This window comes from Acanthochromis polyacanthus, chromosome 22 (genome assembly GCF_021347895.1).
Source record: "Acanthochromis polyacanthus isolate Apoly-LR-REF ecotype Palm Island chromosome 22, KAUST_Apoly_ChrSc, whole genome shotgun sequence".
Classification (NCBI taxonomy): Eukaryota; Metazoa; Chordata; class Actinopteri; family Pomacentridae; genus Acanthochromis; species Acanthochromis polyacanthus.
The window spans coordinates 8,895,071-8,922,358 of NC_067134.1; the positions used below are offsets into that span (position 1 = coordinate 8,895,071).

Consider the following 27,288-nt stretch of genomic DNA (forward strand, 5'->3'; position numbering starts at 1 on the left):
CCTGGACCTCCTTGTTCAGGGTGAGACTCTCTGCTGAAAACTTTGCTTCTGGATGCAGCAGCTTCACCACAGTCATGTTCTGCTGTGATGGAGAAACACTCAGACAAGCAGCTCGCAGCTTCTTCCATCTCTGCTCCATGTTCCAGCAGTCATCCTCTTCTGTTTGGATGCTCATCATCTTTCTTCAAGCTGGATTTGTCTCACTGACCTTCTCCTCTTCTTCATATTTTCAGGTTTATCAGCACAAATCATCCTGACTCAGTCTCCTGGATCTCAGTCTGTTTCAGGAGAAAGAGTCTCCATCAGGTGGAGAACAAGTTGTAGTGTTTGTAGCTCATATTTTAGTTCCCACCTTCAGAAACCTGGAAAAGCTCCTAAACTCCTGATCACGTCAGCTTCCACTCTTCAATCTGGAGTTTCTGATGGTTTCAGTGGAAGTGGATCTGGAAGTGACTTCACTCTGACCATCAGTGGAGTTCAGGCTGAAGATTGAGGAGTTTATTCCTGTCAGAGTGTTCATTGGGTAAACAATCAGGATGTGATCACACAGTGAAAAAGCATCGTAGAAAAACCTCCCTCAGTCAGACTGAACAGAAACTGAACTGAGACTCTCACAGTTCACTGAACACACATTTATCTGTCCAGCATTAAGAACCAATGAAACAGAAAGAGAGCAGAAACTGAAGAGTTTGTTATGAAATGTCTGGACAGCTCATAATTCCTGCTTTATATAAAATAAGGAACATTATCCAGTCTGTCACACTGAGATGATGCTTCACAAATTGATTCCTAAAATCATCGCCAGGCAGCAACAACAATGCTGACAGAACTACTTCTAGAGACCGTCCTGACATCCTGAGGGCTAAACAGGGTCCACCTACCTGAACCCTGGACCAGGTTCATCCTTTCTAAGCTCCACACAGTCACACCTGATGCTGCAGTGATCCTCCTCCTGCAGTCCTCCCTCCTTTAAAACAGCTGGCTGCATCTGTTGAATGAAGAATGAGTGGAGCAATACTGTCAGTGCAGTGTTTCCTGTCCTGCATCAGTCTGAGGTTTAAACTCCACTGAGAGACCAGATAATCACTGTCTGGATTTAAATTCATGCCTCACTATGAGGAGCATCATCACACCAACAACCCCTAGTAGAAATGATGTCATCACCCGTCTGGGAGGACGTTCATTCATTGTTTAAGTTAGCTGAAAAAAAGCAGACGTGTTTATCATCACGTGTTCTGAAGAATATATATATATATATATATATATATATATATATATATATATATATATGCACTGTGCGCTGCACTCTTTTTGATTCAAATGTTCCATTTTCTGCTGGATACTGTAAATGTCCCCACTGTGGGATAAATAAAGGTTTAATCTATCATCTATCACTTTTGTTTTTGCTCCCATTTTTTATGAGTTGAACTCAAACATCTAAAACTTTTTCCACATACACAATATCACCATTTCTCTCAAATATTGTTCACAAATCTGTCTAAATCTGTGATAGTGAGCACTTCTCCTTTGCTGAGATAATCCATCCCACCTCACAGGTGTGCCATATCAGGATGCTGATTAGACACCATGATTAGTGCACAGGTGTGCCTTAGACTGCCCACAATAAAAGGACACTCTGAAAGGTGCAGTTTTATCACAGCACAATGCCACAGATGTAGCAAGATTTGAGGGCGTGTGCAAATGGCATGCTGACAGCAGGAATGTCAATCAGAGCTGTTGCTGGTGTATTGAATGTTCATTTCTCTACCATAAGCCGTCTCCAAAGGCGTTTCAGAGAATTTGGCAGTACATCCAACCAGTCTCACAACCACAGACCACGTGTAACCACACCAGCCCAGGACCTCCACATCCAGCATGTTCACCTCCAAGATGGTCTGAGACCAGCCACTGACAGCTGCTGAAACAATCACTTTGCATAACTAAAGAATTTCTGCACAAACTGTCAGAAACCATCTCAGGGAAGCTCATCTGCATGCTTGTCGTCCTCATCGGGGTCTCCACCTGACTCCAGTTCGCCGTCGTAACCGACTTGAGTGGTCAAATGCTCACATTGGATGGAGTCTGGCACGTTGAAGAGGTGTTCTCTTCATGAATGAATCCCGGTTTACACTGTTCAGGACAGATGGCAGACAGCGTGTGTGACGTCGTGTGAATGAGCGGTTTTCTGATGTCAATGTTGTGGATGGAGTGGCCCATGGTGGCGGTGGGGTTATGGTACAGACAGGCGTCTGTTATGGACCAAGAACACAGGTGCATTTTATTGATGGCATTTTGAATGCACAGAGATACCGTGACCAGATCCTGAGGCCCATTGTTGTGCCATACATCCAAGAACATCACCTCATGTCGCAGCAGGATAATGCACGGCCCCATGTTGTAGGATCTGTACACAATTCTTGGAAGCTGAAAACGTCCCAGTTCTTGCATGACCAGCAAACTCACCGGACATGTCACCCATTGAGCATGCTTGGGATGTTCTAGATCAGCATATACGACAGTGTGTACCAGTTCCCACCAATATCCAGCAACTTCGCACAGTCATTGAAGAGGAGTGGACCCCCCCCCATTAAACAAAACTGCACCTTTCAGAGTGTCCTTTTATTGTGGGCAGTCTGAGGCACACCTGTGCACTAATCATGGTGTCTAATCAGCATCTTGATATGACACACCTGTGAGGTGGGATGGATTATCTCAGCAAAGGAGAAGTGCTCACTATCACACATTTAGACAGATTTGTGAACAATATTTGAGAGAAATTGTGATATTGTGTATGTGGAAAAAGTTTTACATCTTTGAGTTCATCTCATAAAAAATGGGAGCAAAAACAAAAGTGTTGAGTGTGTATATACATATATATACATATATATGGAGAGAGAGAGAGATATTTAAAGCGTATTCATACAAATATTTCTCTCATCTTTTTTCTTTTGGCCCAGCAGATTCTGGTGGTGCTGTCTGTCTGGTGGAGCCCCTTCACACCACACACCTTGTAATTGTAAGTAGGCAACACTCCACAGATTGATCCAAATGGTAGTTTAAGTTTACTGAAACATGTCACTGATCTAGGATGAAGAGGATGAAAGTGTGTCTGCTGCCTTTACAGAGGGGGATCCAGAAAGGCATTTTGGTGTTGCTCTCCTTCAACAAATCGTTGTCTTTTCTAATATTTTAATGTTGATGCTTTTAAACGTTTGTCTTTTTTATGGTTTTGTCTTTTCTAAACTTCTGCTGCTCCTACAGAACTAAAGTTTATTATTCTAGTCATTCCTCACATAAAGTAGAGAAAACTAAACACGCAGCTTTATCTGAATGCTTTCAAACTGTAAAAGTTCATCACAGAGACGGATTTAAACACTTGCAGAGACACTAAGAGGAGACGTGTGGAACATTTCTGGTAAAAGATGACATCATCCTCCTGAACAACACCACCGTTCATTCACACTGTGCATCGGCTCTGCTGGTTTTCTTTAAAATGCGTTTTATTACAATTATTACAGCTGGCATGATCACAGGTTTCATATTTCCACAGGTCATAAAAAACAATAATAAATGCAACTTCAGTGTGAGATGTGAACACTGTACAAAAAAGGCAAACATGCATTTATGGGATTGTTACTGAGGATGAATTAAAGGAAAAATCCCCGTACAGCGTGCACACTTCTTCCTCCTATTAGAGACCGATGATGTGCATCTCATTAGCGGCTCAGCATTTCTCTCATTAGAAGGTCACAACATGTTCAAAGTCCATGTTGGATCTCAGTGGTAATGATCTCTAAAGGAGTCATGTGGAGTTTTTGATCACTGTGGGTTCGATGGAGCAACGTTCATGTTTGGTACAAGCCTGAGCAGCATCAGCGACGCTCGGAAACACCAACGTAAATAATCCCATCGAAAAAATAGACCGTTTTAACCCTCTGAACCAGGATTTTTTCTAAAGAAACATCACCAAAATGGCTCAATTTACCATCAAAATGGACTGTAAAAGCAGAGATTTTAACTTTCCGGCAGTGTTTCGTCTGTTAAGTGCAGATTTTTTGGGAAAATCGACCAAATCCAAGCTTAAAACTGTGACTTTTAATTCAAATTACTTCTATTTGCTCAGACCAGATTCTGTCAAAATTTTAAAAAAAGCTCTTTGGTGCTACTGTGAAGCAATTAGTGAAAGTAAAGAGAGAAATTCAGGTTCTTCACAGCGAAAATAAAACAAATATCTGTAACAGGGGCGTCACACTCATTTCAGTTCAAAGGCCACATTCAGCCCAGTTTGATCTTAAGTGGGTCAGACCAGTTAAATTACAGCATATTAAACCATCAAACTACAAACTGTTCCTTTGTTGTTTTCTGCAAAAAAAGTATGTCCTTCAAATGTCCACATTTAATGAACAAAACTTCATGAACAACCCGAAGTTGCTTCAAAAGAATAAATTCAATTTCAACAAGATTGTGCCTCAGTTTGTCATTTTCACACGACAACCTACAGATCAGAGAGTCTGCAAAGGAACACAACACTTAGTCAGGATCGAAGCAACAAGACAAAAAACATCAATAAATAAGACAAAATATGACAAAAACGAGACACGAAAGATAAAAAACAACACGAAACAAAATGAAAAAAGAGAAAAAATGAGGCAAAAAAGTCAGAAAGGGTAAAAAAAATGGACAAACGAGTAAAAATGACACAAAACAACAAATGAAGCGAAACACAAAATGAGAAAAATAAGAGAAAATACGCAAGTGTGACAAAAAGGAAACAAAATGACAAAAACAAATGACAAAAGTCAGACAAAAAACAACACAAAATATTACAAAAACGAGACAAAGCAACTAAAGGACAATCTAGTATTTTATGATCAAAAGTTGCCTGGAAATTATTTTAAATTTATAGTTTTACTAATTTACAAGCTGCAGTTCATGTCTTGGACCGGATTGGACCCTCTGGAGGGCCGGCTTTGGCCCGCGGGCCGCATGTTTCACACCCCTGATCTACAATCTGTAGTCAACTGTTTCTTCTGCAGTGTTTTGCTGTACAGACAGGTTTCCATACTGCAGTGAAAACGAGCAAAAAACAGCAACTGCTTGAGGTTCAGAGGGTTAAAAAACAGAAGAATCGTCCTCAACAAGTCTCATAAAGGATAAGAATGCATTTTGGGGACAAACAGAGTGAAAGAAAACTGCTTCAGGACACCTTGAACTCAAAGTCCACTTCCTGTTTTTTTAATGCTTTCATCCACGTGAATAGAGCTGGATTCATTGAAACACCGCGACCAAAGCCAGACACTTTACCGACGTGATAACGAGTCAGGGTTGTGTGTCACAGTGACGGCTGAAAGCTCCAGAAGAAGCCAGAAAGCGTGGCTTCAGCCGAGCTTTCATGTAGTGTAACGACATAAAAATGAAAATCTGAACAGTGGAGTCAAACATGAAGCCGCGCAAAACAAAAACAATGGGTTTCTTTATAACGTGCTGCTCTGCTAAATAAATAACTGAATAAATATGTCGGCTGTTTTCATCTCCTAAAACGAGTCGTGTCCCTCTGGGCTCCAGTTAGTCGTCGTCTAACGAGCCTCGTTTAGGATGCAGAGTCGGAACGTCACTGGAACGTATCTACAGAGGGAATCATTCTCAGCAGGCTTTGTTCCTCCTCATCTGGAGTCATGCAGTGTGTTTTCAGCTACAGGTCGGAGGGTTTGTCAGAGGTTCGGGTCTCACATGCCGTCTCCTGACGAATAAATCCACAAAGAAACAGCTCAACGTACAGCTAGGGAGACATTTTGGGCTTACCGAACACGTGCTGCTTCCACTGACGCGTCTTCTTCAGTCTGATACCAACAACCTGCTACAGTTTTCCACCAAAAACAATTCTGATGAAGACTCGGGTCCACAATAGAAAAGCATGTATTCATCCGCAGCTGAAAGTAGTCCCAGCTGAACGGCTCTTTTGGAGTTCTTGGTCTGGGCCTTGTCTTGTAGTTTGCGGCTGAACTCCAGTTGTTCGTCTTACAAACCATCTCTTTGGCAACTTCAAGTCTTTCCGGCTAAACCGAGTCGAGCCTAAATCCAGAGCTCAGCGGTGACGTCGGGAATCGAACCGTTGGTGTGATTATCTTTGTGATCCTGACGAATCCGTCTTCAACTCCGCTAACCAGCTACCGGTTCCAGTCTCCGTCTGTAGCTCGAGGTCGGCTGCTGCTGGGGATGCTCAGTGCTCAGTAGCGCCCCCTGTGGTTGGTTCTGGACATGGTGAGCGGCAATGACACCGAGGACAGAGAGGACACCTCCCAGTACAGAGAGCGAGACAGGAAGAGCTGGTAGAGGATCACCATGGAGATGGACTGGCAGAGGATCACGCCGATGGTCACCACCTAAGTACAGAAACACCAGTTAGAGGTTCTCATTCTGCAGAGGACGGAGAAACCGAACATCCTGAATGAGAAATCCTTCGTTCCACAGCGCCGCTTCAACACAAATCCACCTCAATCTGTTCAGTCCTTCACCAACCTCACATGTTTTTTGCAGTGGACTTTGGAGAACAAGTGTTTAATAAACCAGCTGCTTTACCGAGAGTAAACACAGAATGAAAGACTAGTTTAAAAAGCACGTTAAATATATTATTTAAGCTGCCAAACTACCACTGTTGGGCACATTCCTACTAAAAAATAATTAGCTGTAGTTACTTCTCAAAATAAGTAACTGAATTACTCCACTATAAAAGTCACTAGTTGCCAGGGAAAGTAACTATTGTGTTGCTTTTTTAGTGTAAATACAGCCCTATTCGTACAGGGTAGTGTGATAATACTAGTCCCATATGAATCTGCGTCTCAGTGATGGGGGGTCTTTGGTTGGTTTTTATTGGGCATCTTTTTCTACATCTTTCCCAGTTGAATTAAGGATTCTGCAGGGGAAATTACCGACAGTATTTTAGGAATAAATGCAGGAGTTGGCCGATACCCAACAGGCCTACGGAGCATTCAACGAGAGGAGGGAAACATAGGAGGATGACGAGTAGAGCTGGACCTGAATATCCGAATATTCAGCCGTGACGGCGAGATCTGAATATTTATTTTGAGATCTGAATATTCGGATAAAATAATAAATATCAAATGAATAATAAATTCCCAGCCCCTGCTTGGAGATCACAGCCATTTTAAGGACAATCTGCTCCAGAAAAGCCATGAAACGTGTTAAAAAAAACGCAAAAATGACACCAAGCCAGCAGCACATCCCTGCAAAACCTCCTGAGAGTTCTGATGGATGAGAGCTTCAGGAGGAAGAGAGCTGCCAGAACATGCTCTGAATGCTTTCAGACCTTCTCTCTCTGGTGCTCGTTGAAGACGGCGGACGTGAGGATGAGGACGGGGTGACAGAGGAACCACAGGAAGCAGCCCTGCAGAGAGGAAACAAACGTCTGGTCACCACCTGAGGAGCTGCTGCCGGTCTGCAGACGTTCCTCAGAGCAGCGTGGGGTTTACCTTGGCGAAGGTGAGGTAGAAGTCTCTCTTCAGGGTGCTCCTCTCGGTGGAGATGATCTGGTAGAGGACGGAGGCCAGCAGCAGGGCCAGGCCCACCCTCAGAGCCATGAGGAGGAGGCCTGCCAGGCTCTGCTGGGCGTGGAAGCTGTGATGTTCGCTCTCCGACTCTGAATACTGCTCCCACAGCAGCAGCACGCCCTGAAACACAGTCTGCTCTTACTGCTTGGTTCGTCTTCACGGCCTTTGTTCCTTCCTCCTGAGCCACATCGCTCTAATCCGGACAGAACCTACCTGAGTGATGACGCCGCCGACAGCGACGGCCGTGGAGGCTGGAGACTGCTCCCACTGCAGAGGTCTGGACTGAGGCTTCCTGCCTCGACTCAGAGTCCAGCCCATGCACAGACTCAGCAGCATGTAGAGCATGGACACCTGAGACACCATGTCCCAGACTGGACAGAGGGACAAGAAGAAGACATGAAACGATCCACCATGTGATGACAGACGTCTCTCTAAAAAGTGTTTGTTTCCAGCTGAGCACTAACATCTGCACCCTGCTGTTTACCTGGTGGACCGTCAGCAAACAAAACGTATGTTTGTCTTCTGGTTCAGACCGGATACTCAGACACCAGCAGGAGGTTTTACTCATGTTCAGCATTCGCACAAGCAGAACTGTGAGCCTCTGCTCCTCTGTGATTGGATGTCTGGGTCACAGTGACAGCAGATGGTGCTTTTCCATGAGAACCTATTTGACTCAGTTTAGGTTGTTTCCCATTATGACTGAGCACCACCTCGTCGTGGGTGCAGTCGTCATAGCACGGCCACACAGTTAGCATTGATCGCTAACTAGCTAGCAAAATTCGCTGGATTTTGGTTAATTTTTTCTGAACGTTCTTAAAGAAAAGAAGTTTTACTGATATGCATGTAATCACTTTAGATATTTTTAGGATTTTTTGGAAGAGTTTTGTTCATTTTTTGAAAATATTTACAACTGTCATTTTTTTAAATTTTTATTTCTTGTCAAATTTAGGGATTTTTTTAAAATAAAACTTTTAAGGGAAACTTTTGAAGAATTTCCTTCCTGAAGATTTGGCAAATTTTTATAAATTTGGGGATTTTTTTGCTGAATTTTTAGATTTTTTTCACACAAGGAAACAATATTTTTTGGTGCCGTAAATGAGGATAACAGGAGGGTTAAGACACTAAGCTTGACAATCCTGGTAAAATATGACTTAAAATAAGTTTTCCCATCAAATTTTAAGATGTCAATATTCCAAATATCACATCTTGTTTAAAGAAATCCTCCAAGCCATTTCACACAGATTTTTTTCCACTTATTTCAAGGTAAAAGTCTCTTGAAATAAGTTTTTTTTCTTGTTTCTAGAGTTGCATTTTTTCCAGTGTAGTGTTTCATCCAGACGTGAACATTTTAAACTCTCAATCCAAAACATGGAAACACCCTTTGGCAGATGTGAAACGTATCGGTTGGATCACTCCATGAGCGATGACCTCCTCAGATCAGCTCTTTGTCGTCTACACTAACTTCAGTCTGTTTGAGGAAGTCATGAAGTTCTACCTCCGACTCTCAGCCACGGCTCTTTGCTCACCTGTCAAACCTTTTCCATCATTTCTGAGCCTCAGAACTTCATCAGAACGGCAGATTTCTGGCAGAAACTGACACCAGATCAGTTTTACATCCCAACACTGAGTCTAGTTTCTGTTCATTTTCTCTATAACCAGCTGTGATCTTCAATATTATGGGATGTCTCCTGGTGTGAACAGTCCTAGAAACAATCATTGGTTCCACTTTAAGGAAACTTTGAGGCTCATATCAGCATGTTGGTCTGAACGATCAGAGACGATGGAAGAAGAAACCAGGATCGTCTAAAGACAGGATTTAATGCTGGTCGCAGCACGAAACTGTTGAAACTATGACGTCTATGTAAGCCGTGATACTGAAGATCAAAACTGTGTGCAATTAGAAACATCCTGAAGCTACAGCAGGTAGAGAGTCAGCAGGGTTGTTCACATTAGTTTGATTTCATATGAATGACTGAGAGGAAAATACGAATGGAAACAAACTTAAGGAAGGTAAGTAAAAGGACGTACACTCTGCCAGGCTGCCCATCAGTGGAAGACCGACACCATCTCTGGAATACCTGCAGGAGGAGGAACAGGAACACGTCACCACACCAAGTTCACCTCAGCTGTGTTTAGTTTTGTTAGTCAACAATAAACAGAAAAACATATCTTTTAATATCTGACATTGTGTAAAACTTTAAGGGTGTCCGTAACGTTTGGTGTTTGCTGTGCCGCTCTAAAGGCCGCTGAATGAGAGAACAGCACACAAAGATTCAGTCAGTTTTTAAAGTATAAACCCTCTCAGTTATTTATCAAACGGCAAACGAGAGGCAGAAACAGCGTCACATTTTTAAATGAAGCTTGGCGGTCAGACTCATCCAGGTTCTGTCTTTATGTCAATCAGGTTTGTCGTTTTGTGTCTCGTTTTTGTCATTTTGTGTCTTGTTTTTCCCATTTTGTCTCGTTTCTGTAGTTTTGTCTCGTTTGTCATTTTGAGTTTCATTCCTCTCGTTTTGTGTCTTGTTTCTGTCATTTTGTGTTCCGTTTCTGTCGTTTTGTGTCCTGTTTGTCGTTTTGAGTCTCGTTTTATCGTTTTGTGTCCTGTTTTTCTCATTTTGTGTCCCATTTTTGTAGTTTTGAGTCTCGTTTCTGTCGTTCTGTGTCTTGTTTCTGTTGTTTTGAGTCTCGTTTTTTGTTTTGTGTCCTGTTTTTGTCATTTGTTGTCTCATTTCTGTCGTTTTGTATCCCGTTTTTGTCGTTCTGAGTCTCGTTTCTGTCGTTCTGAGTCTCGTTTCTGTCGTTCTGAGTCTCGTTTTATCGTTTTGTGTCCTGTTTTTCTCATTTTGTGTCCCATTTTTGTAGTTCTGAGTCTCGTTTCTGTCGTTCTGAGTCTCGTTTCTGTCGTTTTTGTCATTTTTAAATAAAGCTTGCCGTGGGGTTCGGACTCATCCAGGTTCTTACTTTACTTGAATCAGCTGCAAAAACACCGTTAAAAACCTGATTATTGAGGAGCTACCATAAATACTTAGTAGTGATGTCAGTGCAGCTTGTTTTAATGATGTTTCCACACTTTTATCCACCTCCTGCAGTGAACAAATGATGTTAATTTCAGTGTTTTTACTATCTGGGAATGATGAATAAAATAAAGTCTCCATATAATGTTTTAAAAATAACTGATTAAGCCAGAGAAACTTTCCTCTGTCATTTTATGGCTCTAATAAAACAGTCAGAGAGGGAATGTCTGCTCCTCTCCTGCTCTAAACGGTGGCTCCTACCTGGCCAGGTGGATGTAGTTGCAGAGGGCGGAGCAGCCCTGCAGAGCCAGCGCTGTGGTCAGGACTTTGAGGACGGTGTGCATCGGCCCTCCCTTCCTCAGAGCCTGGTACAGAGGCTGGACGTAGATGCAGCAGGCGATGAAGTAGGCCAGCAGCAGCAGGAAGTAGAAACTGTGGAGCCCTGAGAGAGGAAACGCTAAAGGTTAGCCACGCAGATCCCCCAGGACCGATCCCTACGTCTTCTAGAAACCAGGACGATTAGAACGCTCTAATCTGTGCAGAATGCGGGTCGTTCCAGAACTGGAGGACGCTTTACATCAAATAATCCATGTATAAAACAGTAAAACATGCAGTTGTTCTGTAAATGTTCTTGTCCAGAGACCAAATCTAAAAAAATTAGGAGAAAAGAAAGTTTGAAAACATTTTTTAAATACCAAATAAATCAGGAGCTCCTTCTATAATGACATTTTCTCTTGTCCCACTGCCCTGATGGCCAAACGGAATCTCAAGTAAATCAGTTAAAATGAAATTTAAATCTCCTTTTGTTGGTTTTATTTTATTCATCGATGTCTCTTGTAATTGTGAGACTTTAAAAAAAAAAATCAACATAACATTTTAAATAATTATTGTTCATGGAACATGTCCCACAACATGCTAGCATGACCTGTTGATGACTTTTTCTCATTTTGTGTTTCGTTTGTCATTTCATGTCTCGTTTTTGTCTTTTTCTGCCTCGATTCTGTCATTTTCGGCCTAGTTTTTGTCAATTTGTTTCTCCTTTTTGTCACTTTGTATCTCGTTTTAACCATTTTATGTCCTGTTTTTGTCATTTTGTCTCATTTTTGTCAATTTGTTTCTCCTTTCTGTAATTTTGCATCTTATTTCTGTCACTTTGTCTCATTTTAACCATTTTGTGTCTTATTTCTGTCATTTTGTGTCTCATTTTAACCATTTTGTGTCTTATTTCTGTCATTTTGTGTCTCATTTTAACCATTTTGTGTCCTGTTTTTGTCATTTTGTCTCGTTTTTGTCAATTTGTGTCTCATTTCTGTCATTTTGTGTCTTATTTTTATCTTTCTGTCTCAATTCTGTCATTTTCTGTCTCGTTTCTGACATTTTTCTGTTATCTGTTAAAAACTGTCAAAACTACACCATTTCTGTACAAACAGTTGCTGGACAGCTCAGCGACTGTTCTTGAACTTGTGTTTAACCGTCTGCTTCGTCAGATAAACTGACCAAATCCAAGTGGAAACGTTATCCAACATGTCTTGTTTAAAAGAGCAGACTTCTTTTCCTTTATTGCCTTATAACTGCACCACACTACGCCAGAGACATCTCTGAGTCCTCTCTCCTAGTCGTAATTGTTCTGCTTCTATCGGGGTGCAGGACTTCATGTTGCAGAGAAAAATGAGCCCACAGTGAGCGAACGTCTGACCTGCCTCCTCTGCACTGAAGTGCTCCAGAGGGTTTCCAGCAGAGTCGGCATTAAACAGCAGCACGGTAAAAGAGAGATCAGCGTGGGAAGGGATCACTGCATTTTCCTGAAGCAAAGAAACAGAAACGCAAGAGAGTCAAAGATCAGTTTCAATACATCCACAGAAACAGGATGAAGATTATTAAGGAGTTATTCAGGATTTCTACCCAACAAACAGCTACTTCTAGATTGAATTTAGCTGTAGATTCAAAGTGGTAGCAGCTGTTCTATGGATGATACAAGCGTTTACATGGATGCTGAATAGAGTGATGTTTTCTAAAACTGTATGTGCTTCTATCCAAAGCGACAAACATCAGAGTAGAAACAACACCAACAAGGTTCTAGTCAGGAGAAGAGCCATAAAACAAGTTCAAGTGTGAGTGTTTTCATGCCCCGAAAATGAACCACATACAGGCTTCAAATCAGGACACTTTTCTCTTTCCAAAAATTTACCTTTTGCTCGACATTTTGAATTAGGAGTCATATTTTGGGCATTTTTAAAAGCTATAAACTCAAACAGCGCAACACAGAGAGCTGAAATTTGGTCAGGATGTACACCAGCCATGGGTGATCAAAAGTTAGCAAAATGCTCCGTAAAAGTCTGAGGACATGGAAATGGCGACCAGCGGAATGCAGCCATTATGGATGTCTGGCCATGAAACAGGAAGTGATGTCTAACTACCCTCTACATGCTCCAATCTGCCTCAAACTTTACATGTTTGATCAGACCTAATCACATCCATAGACCTATACACTTTCAGTTGCTGCACCACCTGGTGGACATACATGGGATTGCCGGGTCACAAGGATGCGAGGACCCAACCAAAGATACTTGCAGCTTTAATTAGTTTATTTCTTTAATGATTTGTTTTCTTGATTACTTATGTGTATTACTAGTTAGGTCTTTTCTTTCTGTTGTGTTTTGCTGTTGGTAGGTTAACATACTGGTGTATATTCATTGTAAACCATGTCCATTATTATCATTATTACTGTTGTTGATAAATGGTAGTATTTTAAAGAAGCAGAATAAACAGATTTACGATCATTTGTGTGAGGAGAAGAGGTGGGATTAGATAAGTTTCAACTTTATCCCAATCCTTTTTGAGCAACTTACACATCGTTTTCTTTTTTTGTCGAAATGTTCAAAATAAACTCTCAAAAATGTAAATCAAAATGTCTTTTTTTTTCCATTTTTGTCACAGAAATTCACCTTTCATTCTTCTTTTTGTGACTTACAGCATCATAACCACGTCTCACAGCACAGTAGACATGTTGCAGTTCTCTTTACAGTATTAGTATTTGAATTAATCAGCCCAGCATCTCTCTCTCTCTGTAATTCCTCTCTAGCTTCTGAATGGTTGGTGTTCTTCCTGCTGGTTTCACTGGAAGTTAAACTGCTTCAGCACCTGATCCTTTTCACAGACTCCTCCACCGACATCCTCCTTTTTCAGTCCATGCATGACATCGTTTAGAGTCAAAAAGCCACACTAGTTGGTGAGTGTGTTCCACGTTACCTGACAGGTGTATCTGTCGGCGTAGAGGACCTGCCAGGCGGTGGGCGACGGCTGACGGGGGATGGTCTGGTTGTGTTCTTCTTGGCTGAGGGGAACTGAAGCGGCAGCAGCAGGAGAATGAATCAATACGGCTGCTTCCATCACAGCAGAGGTCAGCGCTGTGCGAGCGGTTCTTACCGGTGAAATGGGCTTTAGCGAGTCTGTCGGAGCAGCTCAGGTTGTCCAGGTCCGAGTCCAGGTCCTGATACAGCAGCAGTCTGGACTCCTTTTCTGCAGCCAGAGCCCAGTTGTCGAGTCGACACACCAGCAGGCCGCTGCCTCCTGGACCACGAGTTAAAGGGAAGATCATCACCACTGGGTTGATTCTGGTTATTTTTCAGGCTTTTTTAAAATGTATTTTTCTGCAAATTGAATGTTTTGTGGATGCAGACTGAAGAACAGTCGACTCTGAGAAGCTGCAGAGCGCTTAAAGGACAAAAGAAAATTATTAAAGATATATGGAGACAATCACTGTTGCTGATGGATTTAAAATATGTGTCATCATTGGAAAAATGCCACAATTTCAACATTTATCAAAGCCAGAAGCTGTAAAAACAGAAGAAAATGCAGGACTAAGTGTGACCAAATTAAGTGTAAACGTTTTTTTAAAAGTTTCATTTTTAATCCTGTAACACCCAAATACAGGAAAGACATTAGCCAAAATAAATAAATAAATAAATAAATATAGAAACCCAAATGTAGGGAAAAAACAGCAAAAAAAAAAACAAAATAATAAAGCTGATGCTGTATTTTTGCAATAATGTTTTTTTTTGTTAAATAAAATGGTTCAATCAACCACATTCAACAAAACTAAAAAATATCCACCCCTCAACACAACCGTGAAGCCATCAGCGACCCAGCCGTGACTGTTACACAGAAATTAGTGTTTACATCGAGCAAAAAAACCAACAAAAAAATACATAAAAATGTGAATAGCTCAATATTTACAGCATGTACAGCTGTCATTTTATTTTCCAGCATTATTAACACTTGTGGGTGACTTTGAAAACCTTGTGCATTTAATTTATTTTGTATAATTCGAAAAAAATCTACAAAATTCAGTGATTTATGGCATTTAAAGAAGACATTTAAATCCTATTTCAAGCTACAGCCGTGCTGTTTTCGTGTAGTTTCCAGGGGCCCCTGGACCTCTGGGGCCCCATGGTAATTGCCTGCTTTGATCCTTGGATAATCTACCCATTAACCCTGTGTTTCACATGAAGCTCAAGGCTGAAGAGGCCGGTTTGTAACCTGCAAGGTTTTGTTAAATGTCAAAATGTACTGGAAAAAGTACCCCAGAGAAGAACTCCATAGTAAAAACGCTGAAATTAACGTAATTTTTCCACTGCAGAAGGTGGACAAAACTGTGGAAACAGCAGTAAAACAAGCTGCACCGACATCACAACTAAATATTTATGGTAGTTCCTGAAGAATCAAAAAACTTACAGCTTTTCTGACTGTGTCTTTCCAGTTTATTCAAGTACAGCAACACTCTGGATGAGTCAGAACGACACACCAAACCCCATCTAAAAATCTGATACTTTTAAAATTTCCTCATTTTTCGTGAAATATAGCTGAAATGGTTTAGACTTTAAAACTGACTTCATCTTTGGGCACTATTCTCTTATTCGGCGTCCATTATAATGGCACAGCAAGTGTATTTAGTGCAAAAATGCGGATTTTTAACCAGAATTTGCGCAGGGTCGCTCGTTTCGTAGGAGAGACGTTAACTTATCGGGTTTTCTACTAACTAAATGTAGCTCTGGTGTTTCTCTGGGGTGAACAGTTTGTTGTACATTTAAAAAGAAACGTGATAAAATATGAAAAAAACACCCACTGATGGACAGAAGCGTGTAACCCGAACACACACACTCCCTGCCGGAGTTAGCTAGCTGTCAGCCGTTACCTTGGTACATGAATTTGGTGATGAACTGGCCGCTCTGCCGTCGCGCCGCTTCGCTGCCCAGAAGTCCTGTCACGGTTTTACCGGCAGCCTCCGAACCAAGCAGCACCGCCGCCGCCAGCGTGACCAGCAAACACGACATGTCAGCCCTCACCGTGCCGTTATCGACGAATAAACGGCGGTTGATCGGTTCAATGAGCCACGAAGCCAGAAGTGAAGCGGCCACGTCAAGACTGCCGCAGTTACGCCGGATCGCACCGGAAGTTTGACATTTCCTCTCAAAAATATAAATCTGTTATGTGGAACTAGATGTTGATATCCCTTCTTGCATACATGAGGCATTTAAGACTGTGGGATAGTCCAGTGAGTGAGGCATCCTTTGGGTTATCAAGTGGGCACCCTACTTCCTCAGTCTTTCGCTGATCATCCCACAACACACACATTTTTGGTTCAATTTTAGGAATTTTGTTCCATTGTTTTGCACAATGCAGAAGTATGTACACATGAATACATTTACTTTTCACTGGAAGTCCATTCAATGATTTTTAAGCTATTAAATGTCAGTTAATGATGCCAGTATTTGGAAATTTGGATGTAAAGAAACATGCCCATTTAGTACAAAATGCACTAAAATAACTGCTCATTTTGAAGTTGCATTCTGTGAAAATATCACCAAGAATAACTATCCCCATATTACTCTAAAATAACGTGAAAAGTTCTGCAATGAGGAGGTTAAAATCTAAAGTGTAGAAAGTAACTAACCAGAGCAGATAAAAACACTCTTATTTTGGAAGGACTATCCGGAAGTTACGTATGTATTTCAGCCAGCTCCTCTTCCCTGCTTCGCTCCGTCAGCTCCGTTGACAATTTGACTGATCTGGGCTTCGCGCAATCAAAGTGTACATGCAGCTTGCGTCACATTCCAACAGCCAATCGGAGGGCAAGAAGCTAGCCACCATGCGTATTGACGTCCCGCCCTTTTTCAACGTGTCAACACTGCCGTAAAACAGCCATCGACTGTCGCGCACCAAACAAAGCGGCTCCTGTGCGGAAGAGAAGAGCAGTAAATAAATACAGCAGATGTTCTCCCAGACTCTCCTGATGTGAGCTGAGCTTCATGTGAGAAGAAGGAGCGGAGGATGGACTTTAACAGGACGGTTCTGGTGACCGGAGGATCTGGATTCATGTGAGTTTAACCGAAACAAAAACAAGTAAAGTAAACAAAGTAGGCAAACACACCGAGATCTCTGAACTCTAACAGATCCGAGCTCACAGGTGAAATATATTGAAGTCTTCTTCTTTACCGACAGCTGCTTTAATACTCAACAGCAGAGAAAGTCACCTCTGATCTGTTAAACTGCTCTGACACCACTACCCTTACTAATCCAGATGTTTTTACCTTTTAAAACAGCTTTAAGGGACCAATTTAACTCTTTTAATGGAGTTTACTACTGTTTAGACGCTGCAACTCATAATTATGTCATTCATTTAAAGGTTAAATCCCATAAAACCATTACATAACAGATAATGACTTTATTACAGATATAAAACCCATCTATAAATTATCTTAATTATAGTCTGAAAACAGATATTAGACGTATCAGTGGGAAAAACACTATAATACTGCTTATAAACCTGAAAAAGGAATTTTTTTTTTAATTAGCCCAAGTTCTAGCTTTTTGTTTATTTGGAATAATTGTTTTTTAAAAATAGCCCCAAATATATTTAAAAACAAACAAAAGATTTTTTTTTAAAAATAGTCCTCACCTTCAAAAAAGTAGGATTTTTTGTATTAAAAAGCTAATTATTTTTGCAAGTTTATTTGAGTTTTATACGTCTCTGACTGCTTTTATGAGGACTGTTCTGTGCAAATACTGCATCTTGGACTGCTCTAACTATGATATATATCAATATAGATCTGATATTTAGACAAAAGAGATTTAACAATTCATTCTGTTCAGAGGAAACACACAACAAAAAATGTGAGAGTGTGAAGTTTTTATTTAAATATCATGGTGAGTGCAGGAATTAATCTCATTTCTGACATTTTACAGCTGCAATACGACAAACATACAGTCAGTAAGACCAAATCTGCTGATAAAAGATTGAAGAAAACACTGAGAATTCTGTCCATAGCCAGATGATAACTTATCTAACTTGAGCAAATGACAATAAAATAATAAAATAATTAGGTTTTAGTAAACAGATCAGACTTTTAAAAATAATAACATAAAATCTCAACCTTTTAAATCAACCATCCAATTATTATTTTTTTAAATATGCTTTCATTTGTGTAAATTCCTTTTTTTTTTTTTTTTTTTTAAAGGAAACCTACCTTTTTTTAAAAAAAAAAAAAAAAAAGTATAGTTATATCCGGGGCTATTTTTAAAATCCTCAAAAAAGGTAAAACCTGGACTAATTTTTAATAATTATTCCTTTTTTTGTAAAGAAAAAACAAAAAAAAAGCAGTTTCAGAACAATTTTAAAAATAATCATACTTTTTCTTCTTTTTTTTAAAAAAAATTGTGTTTTTGGGGATTTTTTTTTTTTTTTTTTGCAAATATGTGCTAAATACACTCCTGTGCTCAGACCTGACGATGCTTCAACAGTGAACAGACATTTGTTAGTCTGGAAAAGCCCGTTAAAAAGACAGATGTGTCGTTTGTGGCTTCAGTAACAGAAATGTGTCGTTAAAGGGCTTTACTGATGTGAAACTGGTCTCTTTCCTCCCAGAGGTTCTCACCTGGTGTGTTCGCTGGTGAACAGACACCCAGACTGGAGAATCATTAACCTGGATAACGTAAGCCTCCTCTGACTGTGCGCCTTTTGTGTCGTCCAGCTGATATCGTCCTCGGATGTGTAAACACGCGTTTTGTTTGTGTTCCAGCTGGATTACTGCTGCAGCCTCAGGAGTCTGGAGAGTGTTGAAGACAGAAGCAACTACACTTTCATCAGAGTGAGAGCTCAGAACAGTGAAACGCTCATTAAAGCACCAATCTGAGGCTTAAGTCCAGAGTTTTTTTCTACTCTTTCACCCTTTCTAAGGTCAGACACTGTAGGAGGATGCCTGGACTCTGCTGTGGTCAAGATTAGATATTCTCTGTTCTGATGTGACTAAACGGACAAGTTGACAAGAGAAGATCCGATACGAATCTAGAGAGATGGTTAGATGCTGGACCCGAATATCCGAACATTCAGTCGCTACGACGGCACTGCAAAAACTCAAAATCTTACCAAGTCTATTTGTTTTATTTTTAGTCTAAATGTCTCATTCCACTAGCCTAGCCGCGCTAGACAACCCACAGCAACGAATTTACTTCTCTGCCAGGGTGGGTCTAGTTACCCTCCATAAGGCTCGAGGCTGGATTCTCCTAAAACTGGCCGACGAATCACCATGAAGTGTAGAGTCAGAAGGCGGGCGTAACTAAGTGACGACAGAGGCGTGACGATTCTGACAGAAACAACCGGAAACAATAAACAGTTATCTTTGGACTCGGCTTTGGCCACAGCCCTTAAAGATTTGAAGCTAAAATTCAACTTGAAAGATAAATAAAGGACGGCACTGAAGTGTTTCATTGAGAAGAAAGACGTATTTGGACTTATGCCGACGGGATATGGCAAATCCTTAATATACCAGTTGGCTCCGCTGGTTGGGAAGCTAATGGGACTTAGCCACAATCCGCCGGTGCTCTCGGAACTACGTCAGCCTATTCGTTGCACTGATTGGTTGTATACCTACCCAATTGCTGCAGAGGGATTTGATAGACAACCTTTTAGCCCGCCTCCCTCCCTGTCGAGAGTTCCTAGACCCTTGTGTCTTAAGAGCTGGGTCTAGCGCGGCTAGGCTATCATCCCACTTGATTTAAGATAAATTCACTTAAATGACATTTCAGCAGATGGAGGGACTCGTTTTAAGACAATGCATCTTAAATATCTTAAGGTTTAGTCAAACAATCTGGAAATTATCTTGTTTTGAGTTGAATTTTACAAGAAAACTCAGAATAAGTTTAACTCTCCTGTTGTCCTGTGGGTCAAATTAACTCGTTTTAAAATTTGAAAATGTGGGAAAAATATATTTTCACAGTGAAACTTCTGATGTCCACATTTTCAACATTTTTGGGAAATCTAAACAGTTTTTGATAGAAAAAAGAAAAGCTAAAAATGTTTCTTTAAATGTTCTTAAAGAAAATAGACATTTTACTGATATATGTGGAATCACTTTAGATATTTTTAGGATTTTTTGAAAGATTTTTACTCATTTTTTGAAAATATTTACACGATTTTTCTTGCCAAATTTGGGGGATTTTTTTCATTAAAACATTTAAAGAATTATTGGAATTTTCTTCCTGAAGTTTTGTAAATTTTCAGAAATTGGGGGAAGTTTTTGCTGATTTTTTTTTTCAGACAAAGAAACAATACTTTTTGGTGCCTTAAATGAGGACAACAGGAGGGTTAAACATGTCAGATTAGGAGGTTACATGAAAGCAAAAATCTGTTTTTGAGTGAAAAGCTGTTTTTTTTTTTACTACATGTCTGGCTTATTTTAAGACACCTAAGCTTGACAATCCTGGTAAAATAAAGTTTAAAATAAGTTTTCCAGCTAATTTTAAGATCTCAACATTCTAAATATCACATCTTATTTCTAGAAATCTAACCAAGACATTTTTCACTTCTTCTATTGGCAGATTTTTTCACTTACTTCAAGGTCAAAGTTCCTTGAAATATTTTTTGTTGTTGTTGTTTTGAGGGAGGCAGTTTTTCAGTGGTATCTGAATATTTGTTTTGAGATCTGAATAGTCAGATCCCTCATCTGACAATGTGACGTGATGAATATTCAGACCCGTAGTCTGTGATCTAAAGCTGACCTTCTCCCAACTACGATATAAACCCAAAGATCAGAGAGAATCTATGTGGACTCGTGTCTTCACAGGGGGACGTGTGCAACTCTCGGCTGGTGAAACACGTCTTCAACACGGAAAACGTCGACGTCGTCTTCCACCTGGCGGCCAAATCGCACGTCGGTGAGCAGCGTCCGTTCACACCGACTTCCTGTTCGGTGCCGGCGGCCACACTCAGGTCTCACTTCTCTCTCTGTTCCGTCAGAGTCGTCGTTTGAAGCTCCGTCCAGCTTCCAGCGGGTCAACGTGGACGGAACCCGGGTGCTGCTGGGAGCCGCCCATCAGGCCCGACACCGTCCTCAGGTCTTCGTCTACGTCAGCACAGACGAAGTGTACGGAGCCGGTCTGGACCAGGTGGAGTCTGCTGGGCGCAGCTGGAAGTGTGTTTGGGTTCGTGGGTTGTGGACTGACCTGGATGTTGTCCTCTGCAGGTGTTCGATGAGAACAGTCCGGTGAGGCCGTCCAACCCGTACGCTGCCACGAAAGCAGCCGCCGAGTACCTGGTCAGGTCTTACTGGGACCAGTATAAGGTGAGCAGCATCTGGGGAAAATCAAGTCGCTCTGAAATGCCTTTAAGAATCACTATGAAGTGTAAAAACAGAAAGAATCGTAGCATTTGCAACTTTCCGAAAGTCCTTGAACTGCTGTTTGCATTTTTATCACAAACTATGAATGTTTAAAATGATGTCTCTGACATTTTAGATGAATCCATTCAGTGTTTTTGGAAATAAAAGTTTTTTAGCAGGTTTTTTTTCTCACATTTAAATCTGGTAGTTTGAACAACAGGATCTCAGGAGCTATTAAAGTTAAAAAGCTGAAATTTTCACTCTTATTTCTCATGTCATTGATACAGAATCTACAGAAATCTACCAGCAGTCATTAAATTTTCAGACCACGTGAAGTAGAAGCTAATCCAGAAAATAAAAACGACACCTCAGCTCAGTCCTTCCAGATGAATCCTGACTGTAGATGTTGTGTTTTCGGGGACGTTTTCTCACAGATTTACACAATATTATAAGAAAAACTACCCTTAGATACTTGATTTACATTCTGGACCTCGATACCTTCATTATATCTCAAGGGAAATTCACTTTATCTGCCTGTTTAGCTCATTTTAGATCAGGTTAGCAAGTATCTTTGTACCTTAATCGCTGCTCTGCTGGTCTGTTGCCAGTTTCCCGTCATCATCACCAGGAGCAACAACATCTACGGGCCCAGGCAGTTCACCGAGAAGGTACAGCTCCAACGTCTGAGGCACTTTTAAGCTGTAAAGTTACTCCTCTTGCCCATCAGGAGGCTTGTGTCTGACTTCGTTCGGGTAGAATTAATCCAACCTTCATTGAGACAAATCTGATTGGCCACACATGGCTTCAGCTGTGTGCACCTCACCTGTCCAAAGGGGGTTGAATAATCATGGAGAATTTGTGCTTCTGAAATACAAAAAAAAAAGCGAAGATGCAGCAAACTTGATCCAGTTTCCCTTCAGTTGGTCAACTGGTTTTAAATGCACCTTGAGACTAGAGTTACTTCACCTCAACATGACCAAGATCTCCTTTTTTGTTTTTTTTTAGGTCATTCCGAGGTTTCTCACCCTCCTGCAAATGAACAAGAAATGGTAGGTCCAATGGTCCACTTCCTGCTTTAGTTTTACGTAAGTAAGATAAAAAAAAACAACGTATGAATCTCTATTCTTTGCCACAGCACCATCCAGGGGACGCTGCCTAAATCCCGCCACTTCCTGTTTGTCAGCGACGCCATCGACGCCTTCCTGCTGGTTCTGGAGAAAGGGATCGTTGGGGAAATCTACAACGTGGGGTCGAGCTGCGAGATCCCCATCATGCAACTGGCCAGGGAGCTAGTGAGGATGGTGGGTTTAGTTTTTAACGTGAGGCAGTGAAATACGACTAGAAAGTGAAACTGTTGCAGGATTTCCCTCAACTGTCGGATGTGTTGGAAGAGAAGGAAAAGCAGAAATGTGACTGTGCTGTTTTCAGGTTAAGGACGTTCCAGACTCTGAGGTCAACGACTGGCTGGAGTTTGTTCCCGACAGGTGAGGAAACCGGCAAAAGCAGAGGAACTTCCAAACTAAGAGGGATTCTGATGTTTTTGTTTGTTTCAGGACAAATATCTTCACATAAAACACCTCAATCTGGGTATTTTTTTCGCTCTTTCTCTTGGACATTTTTAACGTAAAGCTCTGCTCTCCAGGCCGCGGGTCGACCTGCGATACCCGATCACATGTGAGAAGCTGCAGCGACTCGGATGGAGAGCTCAGGTGTCCTGGACCGAAGGAATCAGACAAACTGGTACGAACACAGAGGACTTCAAACTCTAACAGAAAGGTCATTCTAGAACTGCAGAGCATTTGGGCTTCAAAATGCTTGAAAAATAAACCAATTTTCTGCTCCATATTCATAAATAATAGTAATAAACTATCAAAGTCTTGATTGGCTCAGCTTACACATCAATGGTACCAGTTTTATTCCATGTTTTATTTGTTGTTTGCTAACCCTACTCTAATCACAGTCACAGGGTTGCTAATCCATGCTAATGCTAGCTTTTTCTCAGCAGTCGAAGCTAGATATTTAGCTAGCTGCTACTGCTGACCAAGAGGACAAACTGACTGATGGAAAACAGTCCAAAGAATGAGTCTGATCCTGATAATATGAGGTAGAGTGAAACATTCAATCAAGGCTGACAATATGATAAAAAAACATGAGAAATAGAAGAGAGGACAAAGCTTTGCTCTACTCATTGTTTAGGAAAACTGCTTGATGAAGTAAACAACAAAAACGATGCAGAAAATGACAGAAATCCGACACAAAAGGACAAAAAAGACAAAAAAACAAGATGAGAAAGGACAGACATGAGACGCAAAACAAAAAGATGCAAAGTGACAAAAACAAGACATAAAACGACAAAAACGAGTCGCAAAATGACAAAAATGAGACAAAACAAGACAAATGAGACAGAAAATGACAAAAACAAGACCAATTGAGACACAAAACAACAAGCGAGACAAAACGACAAAAATGAACAATAAAAGAGAGGCTATAGCTTTTTACTCATTCTTTGGGAAAACTGATGTTAATTTCAGCGTGTGATAGGATTCATTGTTTTCTTCTACCAGCTAAAAGTTTCTGCTAACATGTTGTGGGACACGTTTCATGAATAATAATGATTTAAAATATGTTGATTAAAAAATGTTCCCACAATTACAGGAGACAGCAATAAAAAAAAATACAAAAAGGAGATTTAAATTTCATTTTAACCGTTTTATTTGAGATTCAGTTTGGTCATCAGGGGGTGGGACAAGAGAAAAAATTCATTTTAGGGATAACTCCACACTTACTCGGTATTTTATAAAATGTTTTCAAACATTCTTTTCTCCTAGTTTTTTTTTGGATCCAAGTTTTAGGATTTTGTACGTGGATTATTTGAAATTTGATGGGTGGGACGTAAAATGTCCTCCAGTTCTGGAATGAGCCAGAACAACATGGAACATGGTGGATCCTCCCTGATGTCTCACTGGTTCTTGTGTCTTACAGTCAAATGGTACCAAGACAACCCAGACTTCTGGTCCGACAGAAACCAGCAACGGATCCAGCTTGAAGATGCCTCCGACTCATAAGTGGCCTCCGTTAGCTCTGCGGCTAACGAACAAACCACCGTCAGTCTGACTCTACTTAATGATTGTTGGACCAACAGGACTTGGATGCACTTTATCTTGACATTTAACTGTCACGCTTCTGAACTGTCTGGACATAAACTGGACAAAATGGTAGCAGCAGTGACGTAAACAAACCAAAGGTGGCTTCATCTTCAAGTGCTGCAGCATGGACATCCATGAAGGGTTCAGTTCACCCTTTAACGGTCCAGTGACGTTCTAGTTTTCAGCAAATGAATCTAAGTCTGGTCCTCGGGTTTTTCAGCTCAGAATGTCACAGACACTATAACTCTGGGTTTTACTTCCAAACCGGCTGTTTCAGTTTCAGGAAGGAGACTCTCTCTGCATTGACGTGAATGAATGTGCAAGACCAGAAATTCCTGTTGCTTCTCTCTGAGGATCACTTCACGTGGAAATATCACAGACTTCACAGCACACTTGTGTTTAACTCAATAAAATGAGTAAAAATGGATATTTGCCATGTGGGATCTTTAATTGAAGTCAGAGCCTCTTTAATTCCTCCAACCATGTTTCCTTCACAGCTGTAATGCAGCAGGCAGCTTGTAAACCCAAATGTGTTGGTGTTTTTTTGGTTTAAGCAGAGAAGGAATATGGACAAGAACTCACAAGGTTCCTCAGAGATGCCGAGTTATTTATTACAATTACTGATGGCTACTTCTGGTCACACGTGGCCAAGAAATCAAAGTTTTAAGTTGCATCTTCTCAGATGGAAAGAATGATTTTACAAATTATTCAAATGTATCAGTCTCTTTCACACAAAGTCTTTTCTAATAGTGCTTTTCCACTAGCACATACTCGACTCGGTTTGTGAGGTTTTCCATTAGGACTAGTACCTGGTACTATTTTAGTATCTATTCGGCTGGGGTTCAAAGTGAGCTGAGTGGAGCCGATAATGTGACGTCTGCAGACAGCAGGCCACTGATTGGACAGGGAGTGATGGCATGAGAGCGACTCCTTCACGAAAACCAAACCCAGGCAACAGCAACGGTGCGCATTGCTCTTCATGGAACTTGGCAAAATCTGAATATGGCAACCAGACCTGTACCATGGGTGAATGAAGAGGTTGAGACTTTTATATCTTTGGTGCTGGACCAAAGAATACAACAAATGACAGAAACGAGACACAAATGACATAAAATTACAAAAACTAGACATAAAATTACAAAAACTAGACATAAAATGACAAAAGCAAGACACAAAATGACAAACGAGGCACAAATGACAGAAAATGACAAAAACGAGATGCAAACTGACGTTCGAAACACAAAATGACAAAAACATGACACCAAATGGCAAAAACGATAAACGACAAGAATGAGGACAGCTTTGCTCTACCTATTCTTTAGGAAAACTGTTTGAGAGTGTTAACAAGAAGACACAAATGACAGAAACGTGACAAAGATACAGAAACGACACATACAGAACTTGGCAAAATCTGAATATGTCAACCAGACCTGTATCGTGGGCGAATGAAGAGATCGAGACTTTTCTGTCTTGGGTGGCGGATCAAAGAATACAGAGAGAACTGGATGGTGTCGCACACAAATGACGTCAGGGACTTCTGGGCCGCCGTGCTTTGACAACTCCACCCACGATGAGGTGGTACTCAATTGTCATGGAAAATGACCTAAACCGAGTTGAGTCGAGCCGAGCAGGTGCTGGTGGAAAAGCGCCATAACTGTTTATTTTTGTAATTTCCAGCAAAACCTACTGGCCAAACAAGAACTCATTCTGAATCTAAATGTCTTTTGGATGCGAGTAATTTGGGGTTAACTGCATCTAAAAGACTTTCTTCAATGCTTGTAAACGTACTAATAGATGTTAAGGGAAACTTTTTTCTTACTGGTAGCCTTAACATTCCAAAGAACTGCAGCCCCCTTCCAGTCGGTTGCGTTTTTCATGTATTAAACTTCAAATAAACAGATGATGTCATAAGGTCCAAGTATCCGACGTCGTTTATGCGTCTCCCGAACATCAGAAGCCACACACTTGTAAAAACACTCAAAACACTGATTACATCTGCAAATCCAAACCTTTAATTGTGGTAAAATCAGAATAGTTGCACAGTTTTTTTTCTTCGTGCAGTGCTCTTCGTGCACATCTGCTAAACTAATACATAAAGCAAATACTAACTAGCAGGCCGGTGCTGCCGGGTCACACTGAGGGGGTCCGGCCGGTCGGGAATGGCGACGGCACCGAGCGCCGTTATTTCACTTCAACTCTAAAACAGCAATCGTTCCTAAACACAACTACACACTTCTAGATTGGAGATCACCTACTAATCAGATTGAAGGTGAAATAAAGCGGCCGAGTGTTTCCCAGACTGAACTTTCACAAGAACTTCGGAAAGTCGCTGCAGAATGTTTGTGCATACAAAAAGCTGTCGATGATGGCGGGTTCTCTGGGGTCTGTGCTTAGTGGACCGACAGTGAAGTTATTCTTCTCATGCAGGACACATGAAAACTGATCAGCTGCAATTTAAAAAAGCTCTTTTGTGTCTTTGTGAAAGACATCTGGGTGGATCCCCATTTCTGACCGGCCAGACGCTCCCCTGTGGCAGCACTAACACGCCTGAAAATATGCAAATCACAACAACATAGCAATAGAACCACAGTTAATCCTGTGTTATGAAGACTTTAAAGGTCGCCACTGGCCAGACATTCACAACGAGGGTATCAACGAGAAGGAAAAGTGTAAAGATTCAAAAAAGAACAAAATAAACTGACTTGGAGAGAATCTGGACACTTGTTTTTTGTACTGCATGTTTGTTTGTCTTTTTTTTTTACAAAATGGTCTTTGATCGTAACGTTTTGTAATTTTTTATTTTAATCCAAACCTTGGCATATATGGTGGTACTTTGTCAAATTTGTTTGCCAATTAAAAACGGCTGTTTGTGGTTGATCATCGTTATTGGCAATGGAACCCGTCA

At 41.0% G+C, this 27,288-nt stretch overlaps 2 protein-coding genes across 5 annotated transcripts; one reads left to right on the plus strand and one right to left on the minus strand.

The window, feature by feature from the left end:
• Positions 1-317: 317 nt before the first annotated feature.
• Positions 318-16,028, minus strand: gpr180 (G protein-coupled receptor 180). Of its 4 annotated transcripts, XR_007938853.1 has the most exons (12): positions 15,777-16,028; positions 14,009-14,152; positions 13,832-13,926; positions 12,279-12,384; positions 10,844-11,024; positions 9,597-9,646; positions 7,782-7,939; positions 7,491-7,688; positions 7,328-7,405; positions 5,803-6,383; positions 882-988; positions 318-504 (listed from the first exon to the last, which is right to left on the minus strand). XR_007938853.1 is itself a non-coding variant. In XM_051941775.1 (10 exons), exons 1-10 carry the CDS (start codon positions 15,913-15,915, stop codon positions 6,228-6,230), a joined length of 1,305 nt encoding a protein of 434 aa, XP_051797735.1. In that variant the 5' UTR covers positions 15,916-16,028; the 3' UTR covers positions 3,480-6,227. The 4 variants fall into 4 exon arrangements, 1 of the variants encoding a protein (XP_051797735.1); XR_007938855.1 differs by lacking the exon at positions 882-988; XR_007938854.1 differs by lacking the exon at positions 318-504 and having other exon boundaries at positions 881-988.
• Positions 16,029-16,773: 745 nt separating this feature from the next.
• LOC110967884 (dTDP-D-glucose 4,6-dehydratase) lies at positions 16,774-24,810 on the plus strand. The gene is made up of 12 exons (XM_022217632.2): positions 16,774-16,959; positions 18,507-18,573; positions 18,661-18,729; positions 20,704-20,794; positions 20,877-21,025; positions 21,103-21,201; positions 21,846-21,905; positions 22,243-22,286; positions 22,373-22,538; positions 22,666-22,721; positions 22,880-22,977; positions 24,220-24,810. Exons 1-12 carry the CDS (start codon positions 16,913-16,915, stop codon positions 24,300-24,302), a joined length of 1,029 nt encoding a protein of 342 aa, XP_022073324.2. The 5' UTR covers positions 16,774-16,912; the 3' UTR covers positions 24,303-24,810.
• The last annotated feature ends 2,478 nt before the right edge of the window (positions 24,811-27,288 follow it).